This window comes from Rattus rattus, chromosome 5, assembly GCF_011064425.1.
Source record: "Rattus rattus isolate New Zealand chromosome 5, Rrattus_CSIRO_v1, whole genome shotgun sequence".
In the NCBI taxonomy this organism is placed as follows: domain Eukaryota; kingdom Metazoa; phylum Chordata; class Mammalia; order Rodentia; family Muridae; genus Rattus; species Rattus rattus.
Window position 1 is genome coordinate 104,102,462 of NC_046158.1, and position 22,633 is coordinate 104,125,094.

Genomic DNA, 22,633 nt, shown 5'->3' on the forward strand with positions numbered 1-22,633 from the left:
CGTTTTTAGATAAGCACGAACACTCCAATTAGTTTGGGACTCTGTCTCTGCCTTGTGAGCTCAAGGCCAGCTCGGCTACATACTGAGACCCTGTTTCAAAAGAATATTGTAAGGACTGCAGAGATGGCTTAAAACTGCTTTCTGCTCTTGCAGAAGACAGGTGATTGGCTCCCAACAACTATGCCGAGTGCCTCACTAAATTAACCTGACTTGGTTTTAGTTTTTACCTACATTTTTATTTTTTAAATCAATTATTAACAATTAACGAGGTTTTTTTTTTTTGTTTGCTTGTTCTGGGTTTTTTTGGGTTTTTTTCTTTTCTTCTCTTTTTTTTCGGAGCTGGGGACTGAACCCAGGGCCTTGTGTTTGCTAGGCAAGCGCTCTACCACTGAGCTAAATCCCCAACCCCAATTAACGAGGTTTTAATAGTGTCATATGAAGGGTTATATATTTTTATTTTAAAAGGTAATAAAAGTATTAAAAGTTACCCTGTGACTAAATTCATAACAAAGATGAGCAAAATATCTCTGCCTTGGAGTCCTGACAGGAAACACTACAGAGCTCATTTCTTCCTCATATTTTTAACCAGGAGTAACTGTTCCTCAACAGCGATTTACACACCAGACTCTGACTGAAGGTCTCTGCACTGGAACTCTGAGGAGCCATTCTGAGCCATCCCACTCTCCCAACGCCTGGAAATATACACCACTCTCCTGCTTTTCAACCTGTCCTTTTCATGCTTGGTGGTCCAAAAAGTTCCCTTGACCCACAATGTTTCCATGAACCAAGGCAAAATACTTTCAAGATAATCTCTGCTGCTTGTTTTTCATTTTTAAAAATTATGCTAAAAAGCAGCAAAAACTTTTTACTGAGGAAACTAACTAATGGAGTCTGGAAAGAGCAACAGCTCTGGAACTGACAGAAATGTCTTCTTGTGAGCAGCGTTGGTTACTAACGGGCTTTCCTCAAGCTTTGACACTAAGCCCTTTACGGAATTAACAGAAAAAGAAGCACTGCATTGCATCTTTAATGTGTGTGTGTGTGTGTGTGTGTGTGTGTGTGTGTGTGTGTGTGTGCAGATAGATAGATAGATAGATAGATAGATAGATAGATAGATAGATAGATAGATAGAAGGATGGATGGATAGATAGATAGATAGATAGATAGATAGATAGATAGATAGATAGATAGATAGATAGATAGATAGATAGAGATGAGAGATAGATAGATGGATGGATAGATAGATAGATGAATGGATTGACATCAAAATCAAATCCTGGCCTTGAATGGAAGTGGCTTCATTCCTTACTTGTTTTTTACTCTCCTAAACAACAAAGTGCTACTCCCACTAATAACTCAAAATATAGACGCTGTGGTCAAAGGACTCTGAGAATCCACTAACATTTTTTTCATTCTTCTGCTGATTTCAGAAGACTGAGAGAGCTTGAGGTACAGTAAGATTCAACCATGTGATCCACTGAATGTTGGCATTGTCACTATGCAATTTTAGCACTAAATTGAGATAATTTAGAAATAATTGTGAATTATGTTTATGTAAAACTCTCTGAATGATCATGAAGATGACTTGAAATTACATTATCAATCAAGTAGGGCAATAAATGTCACAAGAAAAATTATTTTTTAAAATAATATGCCTATTACACTTTCTATAGTGATGAATACTTGATAGCAAATTAAGCATTAAAGGCCAATGGTACAAGTAGTAAATTACCTATACTAGTATTAACAACAGAAATATCACATTTAAAAACTATACACAGAGTGTGGCCACTCACTTTTGGCACAACTGGCCCTCTATTACCATTCCTGCTCCGATGACTGGACAACGGGAAAGGCTGCCCCAGCTGATTTGGACGCTCGGTGCATTCGGTGGTTATGGCATTGACAGTGTTTGCAGCCTGGAAGGTGTTGGAGTAAGGTGTAGGGAAAGGATGATAGAAGCCCATAACTTGGGCACAGGGTGCTGGCATCAGCTGGTAATAGGTGTACTCTGTGGAAACAGGTGGCTGAGCAGATAGAATGGGGTAGGCCAGGTAGGGTCCAGTAGGGCTTGGGCTGGGCTGCTGCCATCTTATATCATTATTATATAAAGGAAATTGTCTGCAAAACCAAACAAGAGAGAAAACAATCTATTGACATCCAAGAGTGATGTTAAAGCAGAACAAACAATAAAACATACAGAGCAGTACCCTCCCAATACTTATAGGGGGAGAGGACAACTGACACCATCAGGTTTCTTTGCTTTTGGGAGATAACCTGTACTTGTAATAACCAAAAGCATGGCAGCATAAGGGAATCCAGCCTCAGAGCTTGCCACACTCCACATCCATTAATTGTTTCCCAACCTGCCCTCAAGATCTGTTTGACTAAAAGTGAAACACTTAGCTTGGGTCCACATGACAGTAGCTCACAGTCCGTGCACCATGCTCTAACAGCCGACTCTTACATAGAGGCCCCCGATACCTGCTCTTTCCCTAGTCATTTAGCCAATTCAGGTCTTGCCCTGGCTTCTCTCCTTGGCAGCCTAAGACCCATGCCAAGGAAGTCAGGAGACTTCGCTGACACTTTATCCTGCATTCAGTTCCTACCCAGCAGTGGTGATGCTGTCCTGGACGACAGTTGCTGTGGAAAAGTGAGGGGTCATTTTCCTCACTTTTGCCATGACAAAGCAAAATGAAAGGAAAAGCTTACTACCAAAATCCTAACAATTCTTAGATACTCAGAAGGATGGCTTGCTCATGAATTCCAAACAACTACCGCACAGTAAGACAAGAAAACACATTAAATTTCTCATACTGAGCATGGCTATTTTGCTACAGAGAAAACTAGTATTATTAAGTTTAGCCTATAAACTTAAATTCTCTACATTATTTGGTAATGCAATGTTTAAAACAAACAAAACCAAACAGAATCTCACAAAGCAAAGGCACCTTGAGTTCATGATCCTCCTGCCTCTACCTCTCCACTCCAGTGCTGACAGCACATTCGAAGATTCTTAATGAGGTCCAAGCCCAGCTGAGGATTCTGTATTTGCTACTGCTTGTACCTTGACAAGTCTGCTGTAAGAAACTCTGAAGATTCCCTGGGGCATTTCTACTGCACAAGGTACATCACACACCTAGAATTTGAGTGAGCTTCAATGGGCTGTGGACATACAGAAGTGCACCGCAGACAGTGTGCAGAGCCACTAAGGCCATAGAGCCTCCCCCACTTATCCCACAGCGCTGAGAAATACCATTTCCTGCTTGTGGCATAACTTGAAAGAGGCTGAAAGTGCGTCTCTATGTCAATACAATGAACCACAGCAGTGGGTTTCCCATCAGTCTGCAGGAGTCAGCAAGCTGATCACAGCTCCCACAAGCCCTACCCTCAATGCTACCAGGCTCCTGCTATCGGAGCTGCAGGAAGTTTGCTAGATTACAGAAGCCACCAGATGAGCACTCAGCAACCACAGCACCTCAACGCCTGTCCCTCGTGTTTCCTTCTTGTGCCAGACATTGTCCTGGCCATTATGAGAGTAAGCACCTAACCTTAAAGAAAGGTTTCTTGTACTACACATATCCCCTGGGTTACTATACTGCAATTTATTTCAATGACATGTTTGGAAAAATGCACTTCCTCTTAGAAAGAATAAGAAAATAATACATTTGGACAGCTTTCAAATTTCTGCATATTCAAATTACTTCCTCTTAAAAAAATACAAATAAATTATTAAAGTTTGAAAGTCATGAAAAAGACTAATGTACTTTGCCAAGTTCTATCTCCCCATCAATAAAGAATAACAAAATTACCTATTGGACTGGTTTTCCTGAACAAATGGGTAACAAGTAATTAGATAACTGGGGATTGGAGTTGGTTCGACCCCAGAAACACTTCCATTGTCAGTTGGGAGAGCCATGGGGAGCACAAACGCATCCAGATTCTTCTTCTGGGGAACAAAGGGCTCTACTTCAGCAGAAAGCTTCACATTCTTCAAAGAGAAAAGCAGAAATCATGGGTTACAAAGGAACAACCAATACAAACTTGTCACCTATAAAGAGTCTCTACAAACAATATCCACAGAACATGAGGAGGGACAAAGTCAGTGTAAAGTACGTAAGACCTATCCCAGTCACAGCGCTTCAGTAAAACCAGTCCTTATGCAATAGAGCTATTTAATAGAGTAGACGGAAGTCAAGCCTCAGGCCTAAAAATAAAGGCATAGTAAGACATCTAGCTCGGTGGACAAAGCTGTATTTCTTGTTAATTCTGAAAGGGAGAAAAGTCATTCAGCTCAAGTTTTGAGGAATAATTTCATTTCTTTGAATAGTTGAAAAAGTAGTCCATTGCAGGAAATTAAGTTTTGTATCATTAAATTAAAATGAAGGGCAGATTCATGAAGATGAATCTAAAACCTAAAGGAAAAAAATTATGTTTCACAGTTAAACTTGGAGGGAAAATGGTGAGGGTGACCTTGCCTGGTGGGCGTCGGGCACAGCGCTGCCTCCTAAGGACTCCCCCTCAGTCCCTTGGCTCCCGGGCATCTTTCCTATATACAGCTCCAGACAGTTAAAAGCCACAGAAAACTCTTACTCGGGGACAATACATACATGGAAAAGTATTAAGAAAATGAGCTCTCTAACAATTTGGACAGGAACACACTTTTAGGAAAAGGGAAATAGCAGCTAAGTAGAGTTTGGGGGTCCCTGCAAAGTTCTGTAGTTTAATTAGAGAGGTTTACGCCATTGAACTTGTTATCAAGTTGTATGTTGATTTCAGTAATTTTCTGCAAGTTATATTTAACAAATTTAAGTTTTTGAAGTGTAAAAATATCTACAGGGTGTGGAGAGGGTAGCTCATTAGCCCTTACAAGGCTGAAGTAGGAAGTCTGCCATGAGCCTGAGACCAGCCTGGCTTTAGTGAATTCAAGTCAGATCTGGATAGGTCAAGACTGTCTCTCGAGAAGGAGCTTGGGGGAGACTGGAGGTCTAATTCAGTTGGTAGAGTACTTGTCTAGTGTGCGTGCATAAAGCCCTGGTCAGCTCCTAGCACCACATGAATCCGGCATGGTGGTACGTGTTTGGAATCCCAGCACTTGAGAGGTAGAAAATCAGGAGGTGCTCAAGTTCAAAACTCATCTGTCCTCTACTACACAGAATTAAAGGCCAACCTGGGTTAGAGACCTTGCCTCAAGAGCAAAAATAAAATTTAAAAATAAATCTGCAGTATATTCTTTAAAAACAGAATGTTAACTATGTAAATTTATAATCTAAAAAATACCACTTTCTTTTAATAAAACAAAGTTGGTAAAATTTGGTCAATATTTCAGCCAATCAAAACAATTACCTTAAAAAACAATAGTCCTAACCAGGACATTTTTCTACTAAATTCAGTAGGATGACATTTAATAAACGCTCTCACAAAAACACGGATTTGTCTCATAAAAGTAATAACAAATGCCTGAAAACTTAAATATAAGGATTTCCTCTGAAAAGATGAATGGTCCACACAGTCCGGGATTCATATGAGAAATGCTTGTCAAAGTGGGGGAGACAGAGCTGCCGTCCACCCTGCACTGTGCCGTTGTCATTCACACCACTAACAAACGAGGGAGCAGACACCTGTGAGCTATGTTCACTGTGTGACCCGTGGCGTCCTCAAGTACAACTCACGCAGAACACTTCCGAGTGCCAGGGAGATGGCAGGTCTCACTCGGCCACCCAAAACTAAAACACAGCATCCCAATAAAGGGATTTCCTACTTGGAAAAAAGCTGACTTCCAATAACAATGCAGATGATGAGAACCTCTTTATACAGTTTATACAGGTGCAGGGGGGGGTTCTATTTTAATTACACTAAAATGTAATTTTTAAGGATTTCTTTTAAAATCAGAGTCCTGAACATAGAAGAACTCTAAAGAGTTGTAAGAATCTAGATTAATACTTATTAGTATTTTATAAAGCAAAGAATATGAATACATCAAATGTCTATAGTGAAAAAAGGAGTCAGAATAACTAACTATAAACAGTTTTAAAATATCACTTTTCTTGACTTCTTTCCTGTGCCCACCCACCTCTCTTACCCCCCCAAAAAAGACTAAGTCATCAAAAGCAAACAACCTAATCAATTACTTTGGTAACAAACTCAAATTCTTGCTCATAGTAAAAGTTGCAACAAGCTTCTTCATACGGCTTCATTTGTACTTTATATAAACATGTGACAGCTCCAAGTGACTTGTTCGGAATGTATGGCTACATAAGCCATTGTGTGCACACAGGCACAGATACACAGGCACACTGCACATAGGTGCACACACGCACAGGCACACACATGAATGCATCTTTGAAGACCAATGCTCCTGTACTGATTTCTACTCTAAGTGCAATTCCAGATACCAGAGTTCAACAATAAAATTTGCAAATATTGAAATGATCCTTAGTTTTTAGCAAAGAAAAAGAGGAGAAGCCACCACAGTCAACAGCTGCATAAGCAGAAGACATCGTCAGAAAGAACAGACTGACAAGCTTTCTCCCACGGTTCCACCTCTACATGGTTTCCAAAGTTGTTCTCTGTGACTTTGAGGCCTTCGATCATCTACCATACATCTAACAGCCCACAAAGCAATGCTGAGGGCAAACTAATCCTTTAAAGTCCAAATGTCAAAATGTAAAATTTGGCAACTTTTAATATTAGTATAGAAAGCAAAGAAAAATGTCTGAAAATACTGAAAAGTTAGACTACTACTACTTTATAATAGTATTCCTCGGTTTGAATTTCCATGTTTTAGTTACTAGTTTTTATTGCCATTTTTTTAAGTGTCTCATTATTCCCAGGCTAGCCTTGAACTCATGATCCCCTGTCTCACTCTCTCATAGGTGTGTACCAGCATGTATAGCTCATGGTCTACATACTTATATATACAGGTTTAAAGGTTTCTTTCATCTTTTACATGTGTGTGTGTGTGTGTGTATGACTGTCTGTGATTGTGTGCATGGAAGGGAAGTGAGTGGGCATATGCAGCTAGAGGGTAGAGTGCTGTGGAACCAGAGTCACAGGTAACTGTGTGCCACCCTATGTGGGTACTGGGAAGTAAACTTGGGTCCACTGGTGAGTCCTATGCTCTCTTAACCACTGAGCCATCTGAGAATTACACTTTAAAGAAGTAAACTGTTAGCTTACTGTTAAGCAAATGTAAATATAGGCTAGAGAGAGGTCAGCAGTTAAGCGCATTGACTGCTCTTCCAGAGGGCCCGGGTTCTATTCCCAGCACCCACTTGGCAGCTCACAACTGTAACTCCAGTTTAGAGGACCTGTTGCCCTCTTCTGATCCCCACTGACACCAGCCACACACCTGTACACAAACATGCAGCCAAACACTCATATACACAAAGTAAACATAAAAAATACAAAGTAAGCGGAACTCCAATGACAGTATAATCATTTTTATATTTACTGTCTGCTTCAAAAACACAAGTTATTTCAGAACTTCCTAAACTAATGAAAAATCTGAATAATTCTGTGAAAATATTCATGCATTTCACTTACTAATGTCAATAATAAAATGCAGTTTATGTAAAACCTAGAAAACCAAAGATGTTATTCGAACATAAAAGTATAAAATGCCTCTGTAAGAGAGTCCATTTCCCATACCCTGGGATCACACAGAGCCTCGATGACAGCCACCCTGGCTCATGCTCAGAAAGGCACTGTACCAAGATGAGCACAGGCCCAGAGAGCAGTCAAAAGCACAGTGCAGCAGAGAACCCACACTGCTTCCTCAGAGAAGCCTCCAGGAGAATGCAAATAATCTCCCAGATTAGGCGACAGCAAAGTGACACCCACCTAAAGTCAGAACTAAAGTAGAACATGATGAGACACTCTCCCACAGTGAAACTCAAGAGTATGTCCCACACACCCACAGGAGGAGACCATGAGACCTCCACATCCTATGTTAAGGTGAAAATGCATCAAACTCTAAGATGCTTTCTACGCCCAGTGGTTCAGATAAAATAAGGGCCTCCTGGGGGAAGGAAGCGTGAGATCCACACCTGCTCTCAGGCTTCGAGACCAGTGAGGAAATCGGCAGGGGAGGCAGAGTGACCATTCACCTCCCACTCACACGCTTCCCACAGGACTATTAGAGCCTGTTAAGACTTGATGGTGTTTTAGAAATTAAGTCACCCCTTCACATGTATAACTTTCATAGTATTTAATTTGTTAATCCTGCTTTTACACTTATTTTCTTGCTTGCTTTATATGAAGTTTCTCCCCTGACCTCTTGCCTTGATGGACAATTTTATTTTCCTCTTAAACTATGTAACACAGAGAGTGTTTATGATCACACATCTGTGTTAGAACACAACTTCAGTCATATTCCGTGGTTTACAGTAACACAGCGTGCTCATGACTACATCTGTGTCAGAGAATGTCAGTCATACTCTATGGTTTACATGTGATACATAGTTATACTTTTCGAATAACCTACCATTCTATTTTTTTGTCTTTGACCTTTGATATTTAGTTAATATTTTTCTAATATCATTGTTTTTTATTTTGTTTTATAAACAAATTATTTTATTTTGTTTTATAAAAATATCTTCTCTAAATGAACGCACTCTGATTCAGAGTATTATTTTAAAAATATAGTATGTTTGGTAACTTCCCATAAAAATGTCAATAGTGACTGGATAATAAAGGTTTTATAGTAACACAATACAGTTGTCTAATTGTGCAAGACGGGTATGGACCTTCACTACAGTCTTAATGGTCCACAGATGCTCAGATCTTGGAGTGAGTGTGAACTACACAGGCCATGCATGCCCTTCACTGTTCTGTTTACCTAATTCTCCACTAATTACAACAGCTAACAAATTCGAGAGCTATGTAAGTATCTCTTATACTATGTTGTTTGGGGCACAACAAAGACATAAGCCTGCACATGTTTAGTACAGACTCAACTTTTTCCCTCAATGTATTTGTGATCCAGCTGGTTGTTTCAGGGATGTGGGACCTACTGACTATGCCTTTACTTTGGAGTGCTGCTACAGAGTTCAAACCATTTCCTATTTTTATCATGTTATTTTATGTCCATGCATGTATGTGATACGTATATGGAATGTTCTTTTTCCATGGGTTCCAGGTCAGACTTGATAGCAAGAACTTTTACCAAACGAGCCACTTCACTAGCCCAATCTTATATTCTTATATGTGACAAAACTACACAGAGCCCCAGGCATTCACTGCGTTTGTTTTTCTAGGAATGAAAGAGAATAATCAGTGATTCTGTAGGTCCTTCTAGAAGTCTGACCTGAATGTACTAAAGTTAAGGTGACTTTAGAGTTCTGAGACAATATACAACAGCCTGTGAACCTCAGTGTCCTGTCACTTCTACGCTCATTATTTATTTAAACATTCCAAAACACGCCTGGTTTCCTAAACAGAGACACGGAATCAATGTAAACAAATGAATCCATAATTCATACTTCCCACCCCTTTACATAAGCCCTATTATCATTATCATTATTACTGAGAAAAAGGAGGTCATGGTAAAGCACTTGTTGTGTGAAAATGAAGACTGGATTGAATTCAGCTCCCTAGCACCCAGGCAAAAAGCTAGTTCACAGGTAGGAGCCTGGAACCCCAGCTCTGTGAGGCACAGAGAGGAAGATCCCTGAGATTTGCTAGTCACCCAGTCTAGCGGCGTCAGTAAGTCCCAGGTGCAGTGAGACAAAAAAAGTAAGGCAAAGAGAAGCAGAGGATGATATCCGCCCAACCTTGACCTCTGACCTCTATATTCACACTATGCACATTTACCTCCCACTCGTAACACACACACACACACACACACACACACACACACACACACGAAAATATCATACCAAATAATGTCTTTACAACAGCTAACTCTGACAGTTAAAAGTTGTTTTGACTTAATAGTCTTGGTAAAAGAGAATACTGGAAAGGCTTCCAGTTGGAAGATGACTCTGGTCATTACTAGAATTAGGATTATTCATCTAGCACTCTATCACCAATGACTTGCTCCTTATGGACATATATTAGGCTTATCTTCTTATAAAAAGAGCTTATGTAAGCAGTGGGTTACAAAGCCTACGGTGCGGATGCCGTCAGACACAATGCTTAGATTTAAGAAACTCCTGTGCAGTCCGCCAAGGATTTATTACTTAGGTTAACTTGGGATGCAACAAGTCTGAGTGGAGTACAATTATCACAAACTAACTTATGCAAACTGCTAGCCTGACAACAGTTAATACTGTAGGCATTTCCAGAAATTCTGAATATAAGCCAACAACGGTTTAAAAGGAAAAACCAAAACACTTGCCGTGGGGGATGGGAATTTGGCACATATCACCAACACTTCTTGAAGGCCTTTACCTAACTAAGGCTGTCTTGTACTTCCCCCACTTCAGGCCAAGCTGAGGCAAGAGGTACCGAAGGTTAAAAAACGAAAACGAAAAACAAACAAACAAAAGCCTTCAACATAAAATACTTTCGCATGGCTTTTTTTCTAGCTCTCAGAGTTTCAAGGGTTTAAGTACATGGTGGGGTTTGTGGGATGACAGGGGAGGATGCTCTCTAAATAGTCTGCTACACTTGCTCTTAGGATAATCACATGCGAAGAGCTATGCTAGATGCTACCATCTAACTAGGTAATTACATTTCCTCTGAGATGAAAGGAGCCGTATATAGTGTACATATAATACATATGCATTAGTGCTTCCTGAGCGCCCACGAAGGACAAAAGTGTCCCACCCTTTCATTAGGGACACACGTGCAAGGAAATTTCCTTCTTCCTTTGTCAGGGCTTGAACTCTCGGATCCTTTTTTCAAAATTACTCTCAAAAACAATGTTTTAATTAAATTTACTACAACCCATAACATAATACTCCGGGCCACAGTCAAGTGTGTATTTACCCAGTGGTCCCTCATCAATTTTCTCTTGGTCATTTGTGCTCTTTAATAAAAACAAACTTCTCACAAAGCTTTGCTTTCCTTTTTTTTTTTTTTAAAGTCTGTGTGGAAAGGCCCTGTGGAAAGTGCTGAGGTAGGGAAGATCCTCCATAAGAGATCCAGGATAAAATAGACAGTATGACAAGAATCAACAACGTAAATGACTAAGGGTTCAAAATTAGAAAGCTGTGTTTTGGCTTGAAAAGTCTGCAACTCGAAATCAAAACTGTCGATAACTAGAAATAAACAATTAAGAAACTTGGGAGATGGTATCTCCTTTACTCCAGTTAATTAACTATTTGCAAAACTAACAGGCAAGTCATCAGTGTTCTCTCTTTTCAACTATGTGACTAACTGACCGAGGCCCTGGAATAGGGAAACTGACAGCGAACAAAAATCACAATCAAATTAAGTCATTTCCAGGGAAGCTGTAAAATACTGGGGGGAGGAGGAAACATGACACTATTCTTTTAAGTTATTTTTCACCCTGCCATTAGCATTCCTCCCAACACTTCCAGCAAGAATTTGATGCAATCAAAACACTAAACAGACCACTAATGGAACTACTGTGCGAATACGAATATGAGCTCAACTCTTGTTCCATTTTAAAAGGAATTATTAGCAAAGTAACTAGATAGGAAAACAGGGGGAAACCACGGTACTCTCTTCATAAAAGGAATACACTCCAGACTGCTGCAAGGGCAACGCTTTTCGCCGCTGAGCTCAGACGGCCCCGGTCCACCACCCCCGGCCTTTCAGCCCAGGCGGCCTGCCGGCCCCGGAGGCCCGAGAGCAGCCCCGGCGCTCGCGTACCTGCTCGGCCGGCGCTCGGTCCATGGCGCCGGCGGCGGGCGCCGGCTCTAGTCGGTGTGCGCAGAGCCGCGGGCCGCTTTCTCCATGGCCCCCCGCTCGGTCCCGCCGGGCTCCGTCCGCTCCGCACCGCCGGCTGGACGCCGACTCGGCTACGCCACTGGCTGGGGAGGCGGCTCTAGCTCAAGGCGGTGGAGGCGGCGGCGGCCGCCCCGGGGAGGGATCATCTGGGACGGAAGCCGAGCCGGGCCAAAAGGGCGGAGGCGCAGTAGGAAATGGAGACGTTCAGGGGCGGGGATGGCCAAGGATCGACCCGAGCGGGGGTGGCCGGGGGTGGCTGGCGGACAGCCAAGGCCAAGGGTACTGCCTGGTTAGGTGCCTCGAGCCACACTCCTCCCAAGACTATTTACCCAGGAGGGTTGGACTCCCTCAAACGTGAGACGCCTATGTTCACGTTGCCGGCACCTCAGAGACTTTTCAGGAGCCAAAACCTACTAGGGATATTGTAAGAGCTTGTGGCTAGCTGCTCACTAGTCCTGTGATCCTGTCCGGACTCTAAAAATAAAAACAACGAACAAGCTTGCCTTCAGAAAAGTGCACAAATAAATTGCACACACAGAGAATCCATGAGAAAGAAGCCCTGTTAAAAAGCTCCACAAATAATGATTAATTAATGTTATTGTCCAGGTTCCAGACTCATATCTAGCCTCAATTCCAGGTTGATTTTGTCCATTTGGAACCCTATTTGTACCCAGAATCTGTATAACTACCCAAAAAACGATTATCTTCTCTGCTTTCCCCTTATGGTTAAGAATTGCTCCTTTAAATCTTCAGACCATCAGCTCCTTAAAGCCTAGAGTCAGCCTTGAAACTAGACCCCTACTAGAAGATTCCCTCTGGGGAGTTAGCCCAGCCTCCAACACACACAAGCTTTCCACAAGAGTTCTGGCTTGATAACGTCAGTCAGTTGAATTATACATACTTCAGTGAAGAAAGAGAGAGTTGACTGCTGTTTGGGTCACTGGTCAGGGGATCTATGTCTGGAAAAGGGAAAGAGACATCTAAGAAACTCGCTTTGTCATCATGCTTCAGGAGATGTTAGCGAAGCCTTTTTGGTTAGTCCAGGTGTGCAAGGAGTGGGTGGTCTGTGAAGGTCCTGACTATGCTGGGTGGAAGCTGTATTCTGGCAGCTTCAAAGAACGTATTATGTCGACAGAACATAGGAAGGCTGGTCTGCAAACAACATGATAGAAAGACATTTATGCTTGTACATGGGGAGTTCCATGTATCTGGTTTTGCTCTACTATGTGCACACTTTTATTTCAATTGCACATGCATGTGTGTTGAAAACATGCAAGCTGTGTGACGTTAAATTCTTCAGAGTCTATTACACAGCCTTGCTCAGGATTCAATGACTGCAGAAGGAATTTAAGGTTGTTCCACAAAACGAGGCTATTTATACAGGGTGGTTACATAAGCTGGCAGATGGTCATCCTCCTTTCTGACAGAAAGATGAAAGGAACGTGTCCCTTCTGGTGGTCTTTAGCTGCAAGACACCCGACCTAAGTGAAAAGTCATAAATGGGGTATGGTATTTAAGTTTTCCCCTTCTTTGAAGGATCTGTAGGAGGAAATTTAAATACAGAATCCCCTAAATATTCCCTATTGTTTGATTTTTGTGACTGAGATCGTTCTAGCTGAGACTATTCTAGGTCCAATATTTAGGTAAAGTATAAGAATTATAGAAACAAGAAGTATCACAGTGCCATATTAACTTAATGGAATCCTTAAAAGGGTGCCTTTGGCTATTAGAAGAAAAGAACAAATCTATGGCTAAAATAAAGAAATTCAAAGAACTGTTTTACATGTGATACAAATGACACGCTTATTTCACTTAGCAACAAATGTTAATATATTCAAAGTGCCAAGTACACGGCTAATCACCAGAAGTTCAGCAGTTAATGACACATGGTAAGGGCAAAGACCGCATCTGTCCCCTGGGCAAGACACACACAGCAAGTAATTCCAAAGGAGATGCATCGTAAGTTCAGTAGGAATGGGGATTGAAACCAGAGAAGGCAGATCTGAAAGAACAAATCCTAAACAGATCAAGCAAGCACTGTAATAGAGACGAGGTCCCTGCCCCAGCTGCTTGGTAGGAAGAATGCAAGAACTGCCTGGGCTAGAAGTAAAGGCTGACCTGAAACTTACCTTCTAGCTCAAAATCAAGAATAAAAAAGGGGACAGGTTGCTAGAAATATAGTTCAGCAGTGGACTGCACACCTGGCATGCATGAGGATCTAGGTTCAACCCTTAGCAGAGCGCCAAAACATCCTACACACTACACACAAACACACAGAGAAACAGAGTCAGACACACACACACACACGCTCTCTGAGGAATTTGGAGGTACAGGATAAAAAAAAAAAAAAAAAAAAACAGTGAAAGAAATTGACTTCCTAGAGACAGTCCCCGTAACAGAAGGAAAGATGCAGTATGGCCTAGAGTCATATTTAAGTTTGGTCTTCAGTGCCGAAGGGATATGGTTCAATGGCTTTTGTTTTCCCCTTGAAATAAGATGTGAGGTTACCTGCTGAGGATGAAGGTGAGAGAGTGGATGGCAGGCAGAGTGATGGTGATCCTGTACTCTTTAAAACTAAGAAAACAGACCAGGCAGTGGTGACACATGCCTTTAATTCTAGCACTAGGGAGGCAGGGGCAGGCCTAGGCAGATCTCTGAGTTCAAGGCCAACCTGGTCTACAGAGAGAGAGAGTTCCAGGATAGTTAGAGCTACAAAGAGAAACCTTGTCTCTAAAAAACTGTTTTTTTATACCTACAAAGCTTCTCCTGGGAACTTGGATGTCTCAGCAAAGTTTCTGTATTTTCTCAGACTCTGGGAGATGCGTCAAAGTCCCCAAGTGTTTCCCTCACAGCTCCTCTCCCGTGGCTTGAGGTTAGGAGAAACATCTCTTCTGTCCTTGGGTGAAGGTAAAAGCTAGCTAAGTAACAGACCTCTCCAAAGCAGTACCTACAAGAGCCGTCATGTCCACCACACCTCCACCACTGTCACCATGGCCTACAGCGAGTGGTGGGATAAGGGAGTCACAGCTCCAGGGATGTCTGAGCTGCTCTAACATGCAGACAAGAACTTGTGTTAAAGTAGAAACCCCTGGTACCCAAGGTGTTGTCTGCCAAGGACTGTTCTTCCATATAACAGTAGATGGTGACTTAGTTAACTAAATCTGCACACAGTTAATGAGGGAGGCAATGGACCAGGTATGAGAATGCCAGAGTGAATGAAATACTGTTGTTGCTGCTATGGTACAATTTACCAGCTCATCCGGAAGACAAACAATGAGCATGTCTTTAAAGGGTTACACTGATGAAGAGGATTCTGTGAAGGAAATAAAGCCTTCTTTATGGCAACTGCAGCTGGAGAGGGAGATGGAGCCTTCTAGATCGGTTGACCTCTGTGGAAATGAAATCTGACCTGACACAAAAAAGAGGGGAAGATGAGGGAACCAAAAAGAAGAAAAATGCTGGAGGAATTCTGAAAGGAAACAGACGCAAAGAATGAAGGAGGAGAAGGGAGGAATGTTGAAGGGACCAGAGGCCAGACCGAGCCAGATCTGTGTGGTCTATGGGAAAGTATCTGACCTTAAAGTCAAAGGTCATTTGGAGTTGGAACAAAGTTCAGTGGCCAGAGAGCTTGCCTAGCAGGCACAAAGCTCTGGGTTCCATCCCTAATGTTCATGAGCAAGCACGTGTGCGCACGTGCGCACACACACACACACACACACACACACACACACACACACACACAATACAAACACAAAACACATGTGGAAGATTTTGAAAAGGTTTGCTAAACTTACATTTGCCATAAAGCCGAAGGGCTAAATGTCAGAACACTTCGGTCCTAAAATCAAATCTAATGTTTGTTCCAGAGCTCGCTTACATCCCACCACAGTTTCCTTGTTAAACTATTTAAGTCTCATGAGATGGCTCAGAAGCTCAAAGTATTCCCCACATTCCAGCCCCACAACCCACAGTAGGAGACCTAACTCTGGAAGTTGTTCGCACACGCGTAAGCACAGTAATGACAAATTAGAAGAGTAAAAAGCTCTGTGAACTGAACCAAGGCCCTGGGCATGTGGGTCAAGCACACTGGCACCGATCTACACTCCCAGTCTTACGGAGGCCTTTTTACAACTAGGAGACAACCTTAGGGGCAAACGATCTGGCAATCAGACAGAATAAGCTGTAACATCTCAAATCGGGTCTGGCCCCACCCCCTTCCCCCTCCTTTGGCTCAGCAGGCTGGCCTCCAGTCTGGTTCCCAGACATTCCGGGCAGGCGGGCGCACTCGACTTCTTAGCTCTGCTGCTGCTCTTGCCTGGAGCACTCTTGCTGCACTTACTGCACAGCCTCTGCTTGAGGCTCCTGCGGGAAGAGGACTTTTGAAAGAGGCTCTCTCACTGATGGCCATTAATCCAGGCCAGTAATCCCAGCTACCTGGGCAACAGAAAAAAAAAAAAAAAAAAAAAAAAAACGATTGCTGGGTGTTTGGGTTCTGTCCACTGTTGGGGATTTCTTGTGTTTAAGTCACCACCAAGCACACAGTAGGCCTTCAGCATATACTCACGGCATCTATTGTAAATAGAAGCTCTGGGCATGGGTCTTAGTCAGTTTAAAAACCTCGGTGGTGGCCTTCGTTAAACACGTATTCTTCTTCACTTTATACTCTGCTTCCTACTGAGCTGGCCCCTCCCAGACTGAAAATGATCCCATCCACTTCCTGGATGCAGCCTCAGATTTCCCCCAGCTTGTGCCAATTCTGCAAGCGTCTGCTTTAAAATTCCCCTCGCTTGTGCCACTTCCTGCCTCAAACTGTTCGTGTACTGTGTACAATTATCCAAGCGGTGTTTTTTTCCCCCCTGTGGGTGTATACTCCTTGATAACAGTGTTAGGCAATAATGTTTGTTGAAGGAATGCATGAGCTTGCATTGATAGCTGACTCAGAGTCAACCCGAAGTAAAGGAGTGGTAGGTTTTCATGGACTCTCTTAAGTCCTTTGAGCTGTAAGTTGCATGTGAATAGAAGAAAAGCAGAAGATAATTAAAACCCCCCAAATGATTTGTGGATGGTGAGGTCAACTTCACACAAAGACCAACCAGCCATGACAATATCCAAACCGTGTAACATAGGTACAATATGAAAGCAGTACGTATAGCAATCCGAAAGGGAAATCATTTGCCACGTAAGTGGACTCTAGGATCAGATTTTTTAAAAATTAGTCATAGCTTTCATTTTATGGCGGTGAGGACTTCGGGTCAGGCTGGCTAAAAGCAGGAAGCAGCTTCCAAGATGTATGACGGACGGTACGAATGAGAATGTTTCCCATCCGCTCCTGTGTTTGAACCCCCAGTTGGAGGAACTGTTTGGAAAGGTGTCAAAGTTAGGGTTGCTACTGCTGAGATGAAACCACATGACCGAAAGCAAGTTGAGGAGGAAAGGAGCAAGTTGGCTTATGATTTCAGTCATTAAAGGAAGCCAGGATAGGAACTCACATGGGGTAGGAAGCTGCAGGCAGGAGCGGATGCAAAGGCCCCGGAGAGGTGCTGCTTACTGACTTGCTCCCCCTGGCTTTCTCAGCCTGCTTCCTTATAGAACCAGGACCACCAGGCCCAGAGGTGGCACCAACCACAGTAGGCTGAGCCCGCCCCCCCATCAATTGCTAATTAAGAAAATGCCCTACAGGCTTGCCTACTTACAGCCCAATCTTCTGAAAGCAATTTCTCAATTAAGGTTTCCTCCTCAGATGACTAGAGCTTATGTCAAGCTGACATAAAGTAGCCAGCTCAGAAGACTTAGGGGTGTGGCCTTGTTTGAGGAGGCGTGTCAGTGGGGGTTGGGCTTCCATGCTTCAAAAGACAATTCTTGCGCTCTCCCTCTCCGTCTTGGTACCCCTTCCCTCCCTCTGCCTTGTGGTTGAATCTCGAGATGTGAGCCCTCAGCCACTGTTCCGGCACTAGGCCTGCCTGCTGCCCTGTTCTCTACCATGACCATGACTCCAACCCTCTGAAACCATGTTCCCCAAATTTAAATGCTTTCTTTGTCTTGGACCTGGTGTCTTGCTTCAGATTATTTTCAAGAACTCAGTGCTCCTTCAGAAGACATCCCTGCGACAGTGAGGACAGCAAATCTCTGATGGTTTCTCTTCCTTTGGAAGTGCTTTGTGACCTGACTGGGGAAAACCTCTCTCGACTCACTGATACTTTACCTTTATAAATGAGTAAGTGACCTAGAATTTTCGAGTCAGTGACTCATGACAGCAGCTCCTCAGACCTATATTCTTTCTGGAACGTCTTTTCTAAACCAGCAGGAACGTGAACTCTATGCTGGTCCATTTTTGAGCGCTCCCTCTGGTCAGCCTTGGTATCTCATTAGGTTTCCCTGAAGGTGTCACTGAACAAGCGGGGACCACCAGCCACAGAGGAAACATAAGAAATGTCAGTCACTTAAATAGCTAAAAGTGCTAGAGATAACAGTCCTAGGAAAAAAAAAATTCTTGCTCCAAATGACAGAATTCGGGGTTTCCTTTTCTTCAGTTTCAAGTGTTTTTGCATAAATTGACCAGAGCAATAAAAACAGAATAAAAAGGAAAATACTAATCGCATTTTGTCTTTCTAACACATAGAGGAATTTTTATAGTTTCTGTTTTTCTGAATACATAGACAGCAGCGTGACCAGTTTTAACCAATTAATTTGCAGGCACTTAGACCTGCCACATAATACTACTGTGGAAATAGAGTAGAAAGAAACCATTACTCTTGGTGCTAGAATTGATCGAATATCTGGGCACTTGGGAAGAGCCTGGGTCAGACTGAGGAATCCCAACTCATGACTGATTCCAAAGCCTTGCACTTAGCTCCTCGGGTTCAGCATCCCAGCACTGACCCCAAACAGAACAGGGTTTCTGTCTAATTCAAGAGCAAGTGGAGTCTTCATGGGGACAGTTGTGTCTAGTCCCTCCCCCTCATTTGCCAAACTCCTGAAGTCCTGCCATACTATCTGGATCTGGGGGTACAAAGTATCATCACAGAAAAATGGGGATCACACAGAAGTCCAAAATTGTTTTGGAAACATGCAGATTACGTCAGAACTCTCCACTGTGGCTTCATCCAAGACCCCTCTGCAACAGAAGTCAACAAGAAATGCCAGCTACTTCTGAACCCTCAGGTTCTTTCTCCTGGTCCTCCCACCATCAGCAGGCAGACGCTTAGGGAAGACTTCTCCTATGGCAATCCTCACTTGTTGTTTCTGGCTGCCCTTCTTGGTTCACGTTCACTGGTGACAGAGGAGTTGTTCATTTATCCACATTAACTGGTGACACAGGAGTTGCTCATTTATCCAGCTGTCCCATGGTTCTCCAGCTTTGTAGATGAGCCAAGCTCTAGCACATCACACATCATGGGCTCTGAACTAGTCAAGATTTCTAGAGAAGCGATAGGAGCTGCAGTCCCCGGTGGTCAACAATAATCACACCTTACCAGTATTGCTCAGGGCTGAGGCCTTTGCAGAAAGTGGCTCATTTAGCCTTTACAACACATCCTGGGGTGGGAACCAATGCCTAGTTTTCTCTGCTTGCTTGTTTGTGTTTGTTTTTCCCTCAGAAGGGGGCAGCTGTGTATCTTAGTTGGCTTGCACAAACTCCTTGAGTAGTTAATAGGCTGAACTGGAAAACACACCAAAGAGTTTACATCCTAATAAAGAGACCTCTCGTTCCTGAAGGTGAAACTACCACGGTTGGCATGTGTTTCCCTCAGACTCAGGAAATGGACAAGCCTCCTAAATGGCATGTCTCTCACTTCCTCTACTTGGAACTGTGTAACTCACACCCAACACCCACCGTCTGAGGCAAGCTATTTGCTTCCCCGTGCTAGAACTGCCCTGGCAAGAAAAATAACATCAAATCAATGTCATGTCCAAACTTAGACAAAAAACAAAAAGAGGAAACAAGGCTCCAGGGGAAAGGTCCTTCTAGAGCTCATCAAGCCCCTCTGTGGCATGAGGAAATGGTTTTGGATGGCCTGCTCACTGGCGACAGAGAGGAACGAACACGGCAGTGCCAGCTAAGCTGCTTGAGAGGTGAAAACCCAGAGATCTGGGCATGAGATTATCTGTGTCCTGGCTGGACGAGGTAGACTCAGCCATGTAGTCCTGAGAACTCGGGAGGCTAAGGCAAGAGGATCACAGTGAGTACAGCCTCAAGCTACTCTATCAAGACAAAAAAAAAGACTATGTGGTCCCCTTTGTGGACAATAACTCAGGAACTGTGTCTGTTCGAAATGATGGGGGAAGGAGAGGCAGGAGGAGGAAAGAAGAAGATAAGGGGTGGACAGAAAGGAAAACAAACGAAAAGGAGAAATGAGTGTCCAGTGAAACAAGAAAAAAAAAGAATAGGCAAAAAGAAAAGAAAAGAAAAAAAGGAAAGGAGAGGGAGGGGAGGGAGGGAGGGAGGGGGAGGGGAGGGGAGGGAGGGGAGGGGGAGAGGAGGGAGGGGGAGGAGAGGAGGGAGGAGGAGGAGGAGGAGGAGGAGAGGAGAGGAGAGGAGAGGAGAAAGACAAGAAAGGCTGCAGGCACCCTGGGCTGGGTGTGAGGCTCTTGTGGCTGTAGCAGTGTGCTTGTTCCTGGCCTGCAGCACCCAGGGCACCTGAGCCATCAACTGGAATGAAGTGGGTGGGGGAAGGGCTTCCTGGCAGAACCTCCCATGCACATAGGACTTCTGTGCATTCAGTATCCTGGTCTCTCTGTCTGTTTCTCTGTCTGTCCCTCTGTTTCTCTGTCTCTGTTCTCTGTCTCTCTGTCTCTCTCTGTCTCTCTCTCTCTCTCTCTCTCTCTCTCTCTCTCTCTCTCTCTCTCTCTCTCTCGTCCTCTTCCACTCAGCCACTCTTCAAACCATGGCACCTTTACTCTCTCCTACTCAATTCTCCCACTCACAGGAGGCAGCCTGGCCCTACAGCCTGAGTGTTTGCTTTACTTTGTGCTAGGAATGAGACAAAATGGCCACAGCGTGCTCACTGAGGTCAGAGCTTAGAGGCCGAAACCTGATGGTATTGCAGTAAGCACTCCTATGGTGCAACTGCCCCAAGCCCTTGTCCCTTTCCCCAAGACCCTGTGGCAACCTTCCACTTGTAAGAGGAAAGGTGCAGAGATGGAACGGAACGGGATGGGATCCAGGCTACCACTCTTTCCTCAGGTCCAAATCGGTTGTTTGTTTTAACTTTTGTGTTCCTGGCACGGTATGTTGGTGTGGTTTGTGGGGATTTGGTTTCAGAAATAGGAAAGCCAGGAGTGGGGAATATATCCAAAGGGGAAGTCCAGATGAGAAAGATACAGTGCGGTCCACAGTGTTACTTCTGGATGAGGAAAGGCCACTCCGAGAGAGCATGTTGTTGAAATGCTGTTGGACGGGTGCCCAGAGCTCATACGGTCAGGTCACACCACCTGACACGAGATGATGTGGATGACTCACGGCTCACCGGGATCCGAACGTTGCATCACACTCAGGAGCTGAAGGTGTGTCTTAGGATAGTTAAGAGGATAACATAAGGGGTTGGGGATTTAGCTCAGTGGTAGACAGGCCCTGGGTTGGTCCCCAGCTCCAAAAAAAAAAAAAAAAAAAAAAAAAAAAAGAGGATAACATAAGTAGGCGAACTCGGGAATGCCGCGGCACAGAAGGACATTTCCACAACCAAGAAGCCCAGACTCGTTAACATAGTATCCACGTGGCTGACGTTGCTAAAAACATCTTCTCAGAAAGCCTTCTGGGAAGGAGGTACAGGGTCTAGATACAGAGTGACTGTCCCAGCTAACTGCAGAAGGTGCCAGCAGATTTTCAAAGTAATTTCTATAATACTAGGCACGTGTGGTTTACTTTGCTTGGCTCTGGCCTCTCGAACTGGGGTCTCATCTGCTTGGCCCCTCTTAACACAAGTTTGTTGCTCACCACCTGGACCTCCCATCTTCACCCTCATTCACGTAACAAACACACAAGTACCTTTTTCTTTTTTTGCAACCTGAAGCACATAGAGAGTTTGGTGATTTTTATCAAAGTGTTCTTATACCTGTCGTACACTACCACGAACTGTATCTGCCGGCCATTGACAACAGGCTTAGGTTAGAATGAGCCAGATTGGAGACTTGAGTCCTGCCACACCCTGACCTGCTCCGATGGGGAAACTTGGCCCTGTGTAAAATGGAAATAATAACTAACTGTTCTGGCTTCTCTGGGTAACTGTGAGAACTGGGCGAGTCAATTCCCTCAGAGAGGTGAGGGGGAAATACGTGAAGCAGAGCGAGCAGAAGGGAGCAGTGGTGATGGCCCACAGCATCATTTGTTGGTAAAGAGGGTGGAATGACAGACTTGATACAGGTAGAACACATGAACTATGACCCGTGAAGACTCTACCGTTCATCAAACTCACTTCAGTGTAGATCTCCATGGAGTCCAAGGGTGCCGGCGGCTTTTCTAAGGTGATGCTTGGTTGATGTAAAATAAAGTGACTTTAGGACATTCACAGTGTCACCCAACAATTGCCTCTTCGTACTTCTAGAAAGTTCTTCCTTCATCCAAAGCAAAGCCATGCACTCAGCTTCGCTCTCTGCCCTGGAAACCCCTTGGCTGCTTCTCCCTGGGGATATTTCATGCAGGCGGGATCGAGTGATACCTGACCTTTTAAGCTCTGTTTTCTCTCATGCAGAGCCATCTGTTATTGAAGGCGACACGACAGCTTCCCCCCCAAAGAGCCCCATGCCATTATCCCAACATTTCTGTCAGCCTTGGAATTTT

At 43.7% G+C, this 22,633-nt stretch overlaps 1 protein-coding gene across 1 annotated transcript in view; it reads right to left on the bottom strand.

Moving 5' to 3' along the window:
- Positions 1-12,130, bottom strand: part of Secisbp2l (SECIS binding protein 2 like) — a 43,595-nt gene extending 31,465 nt beyond the window's left edge. Inside the window, exons 1-3 of the mRNA XM_032904122.1 lie at positions 11,782-12,130; positions 3,813-3,991; positions 1,797-2,121 (exon numbers count right to left, since the gene is read on the bottom strand). Of these exons, the coding sequence (XP_032760013.1) occupies positions 1,797-2,121; positions 3,813-3,991; positions 11,782-11,805 (528 nt within the window). The 5' untranslated portion in view covers positions 11,806-12,130. The remainder of the gene's footprint in view (positions 1-1,796; positions 2,122-3,812; positions 3,992-11,781) is intronic.
- Positions 12,131-22,633: the final 10,503 nt, after the last annotated feature.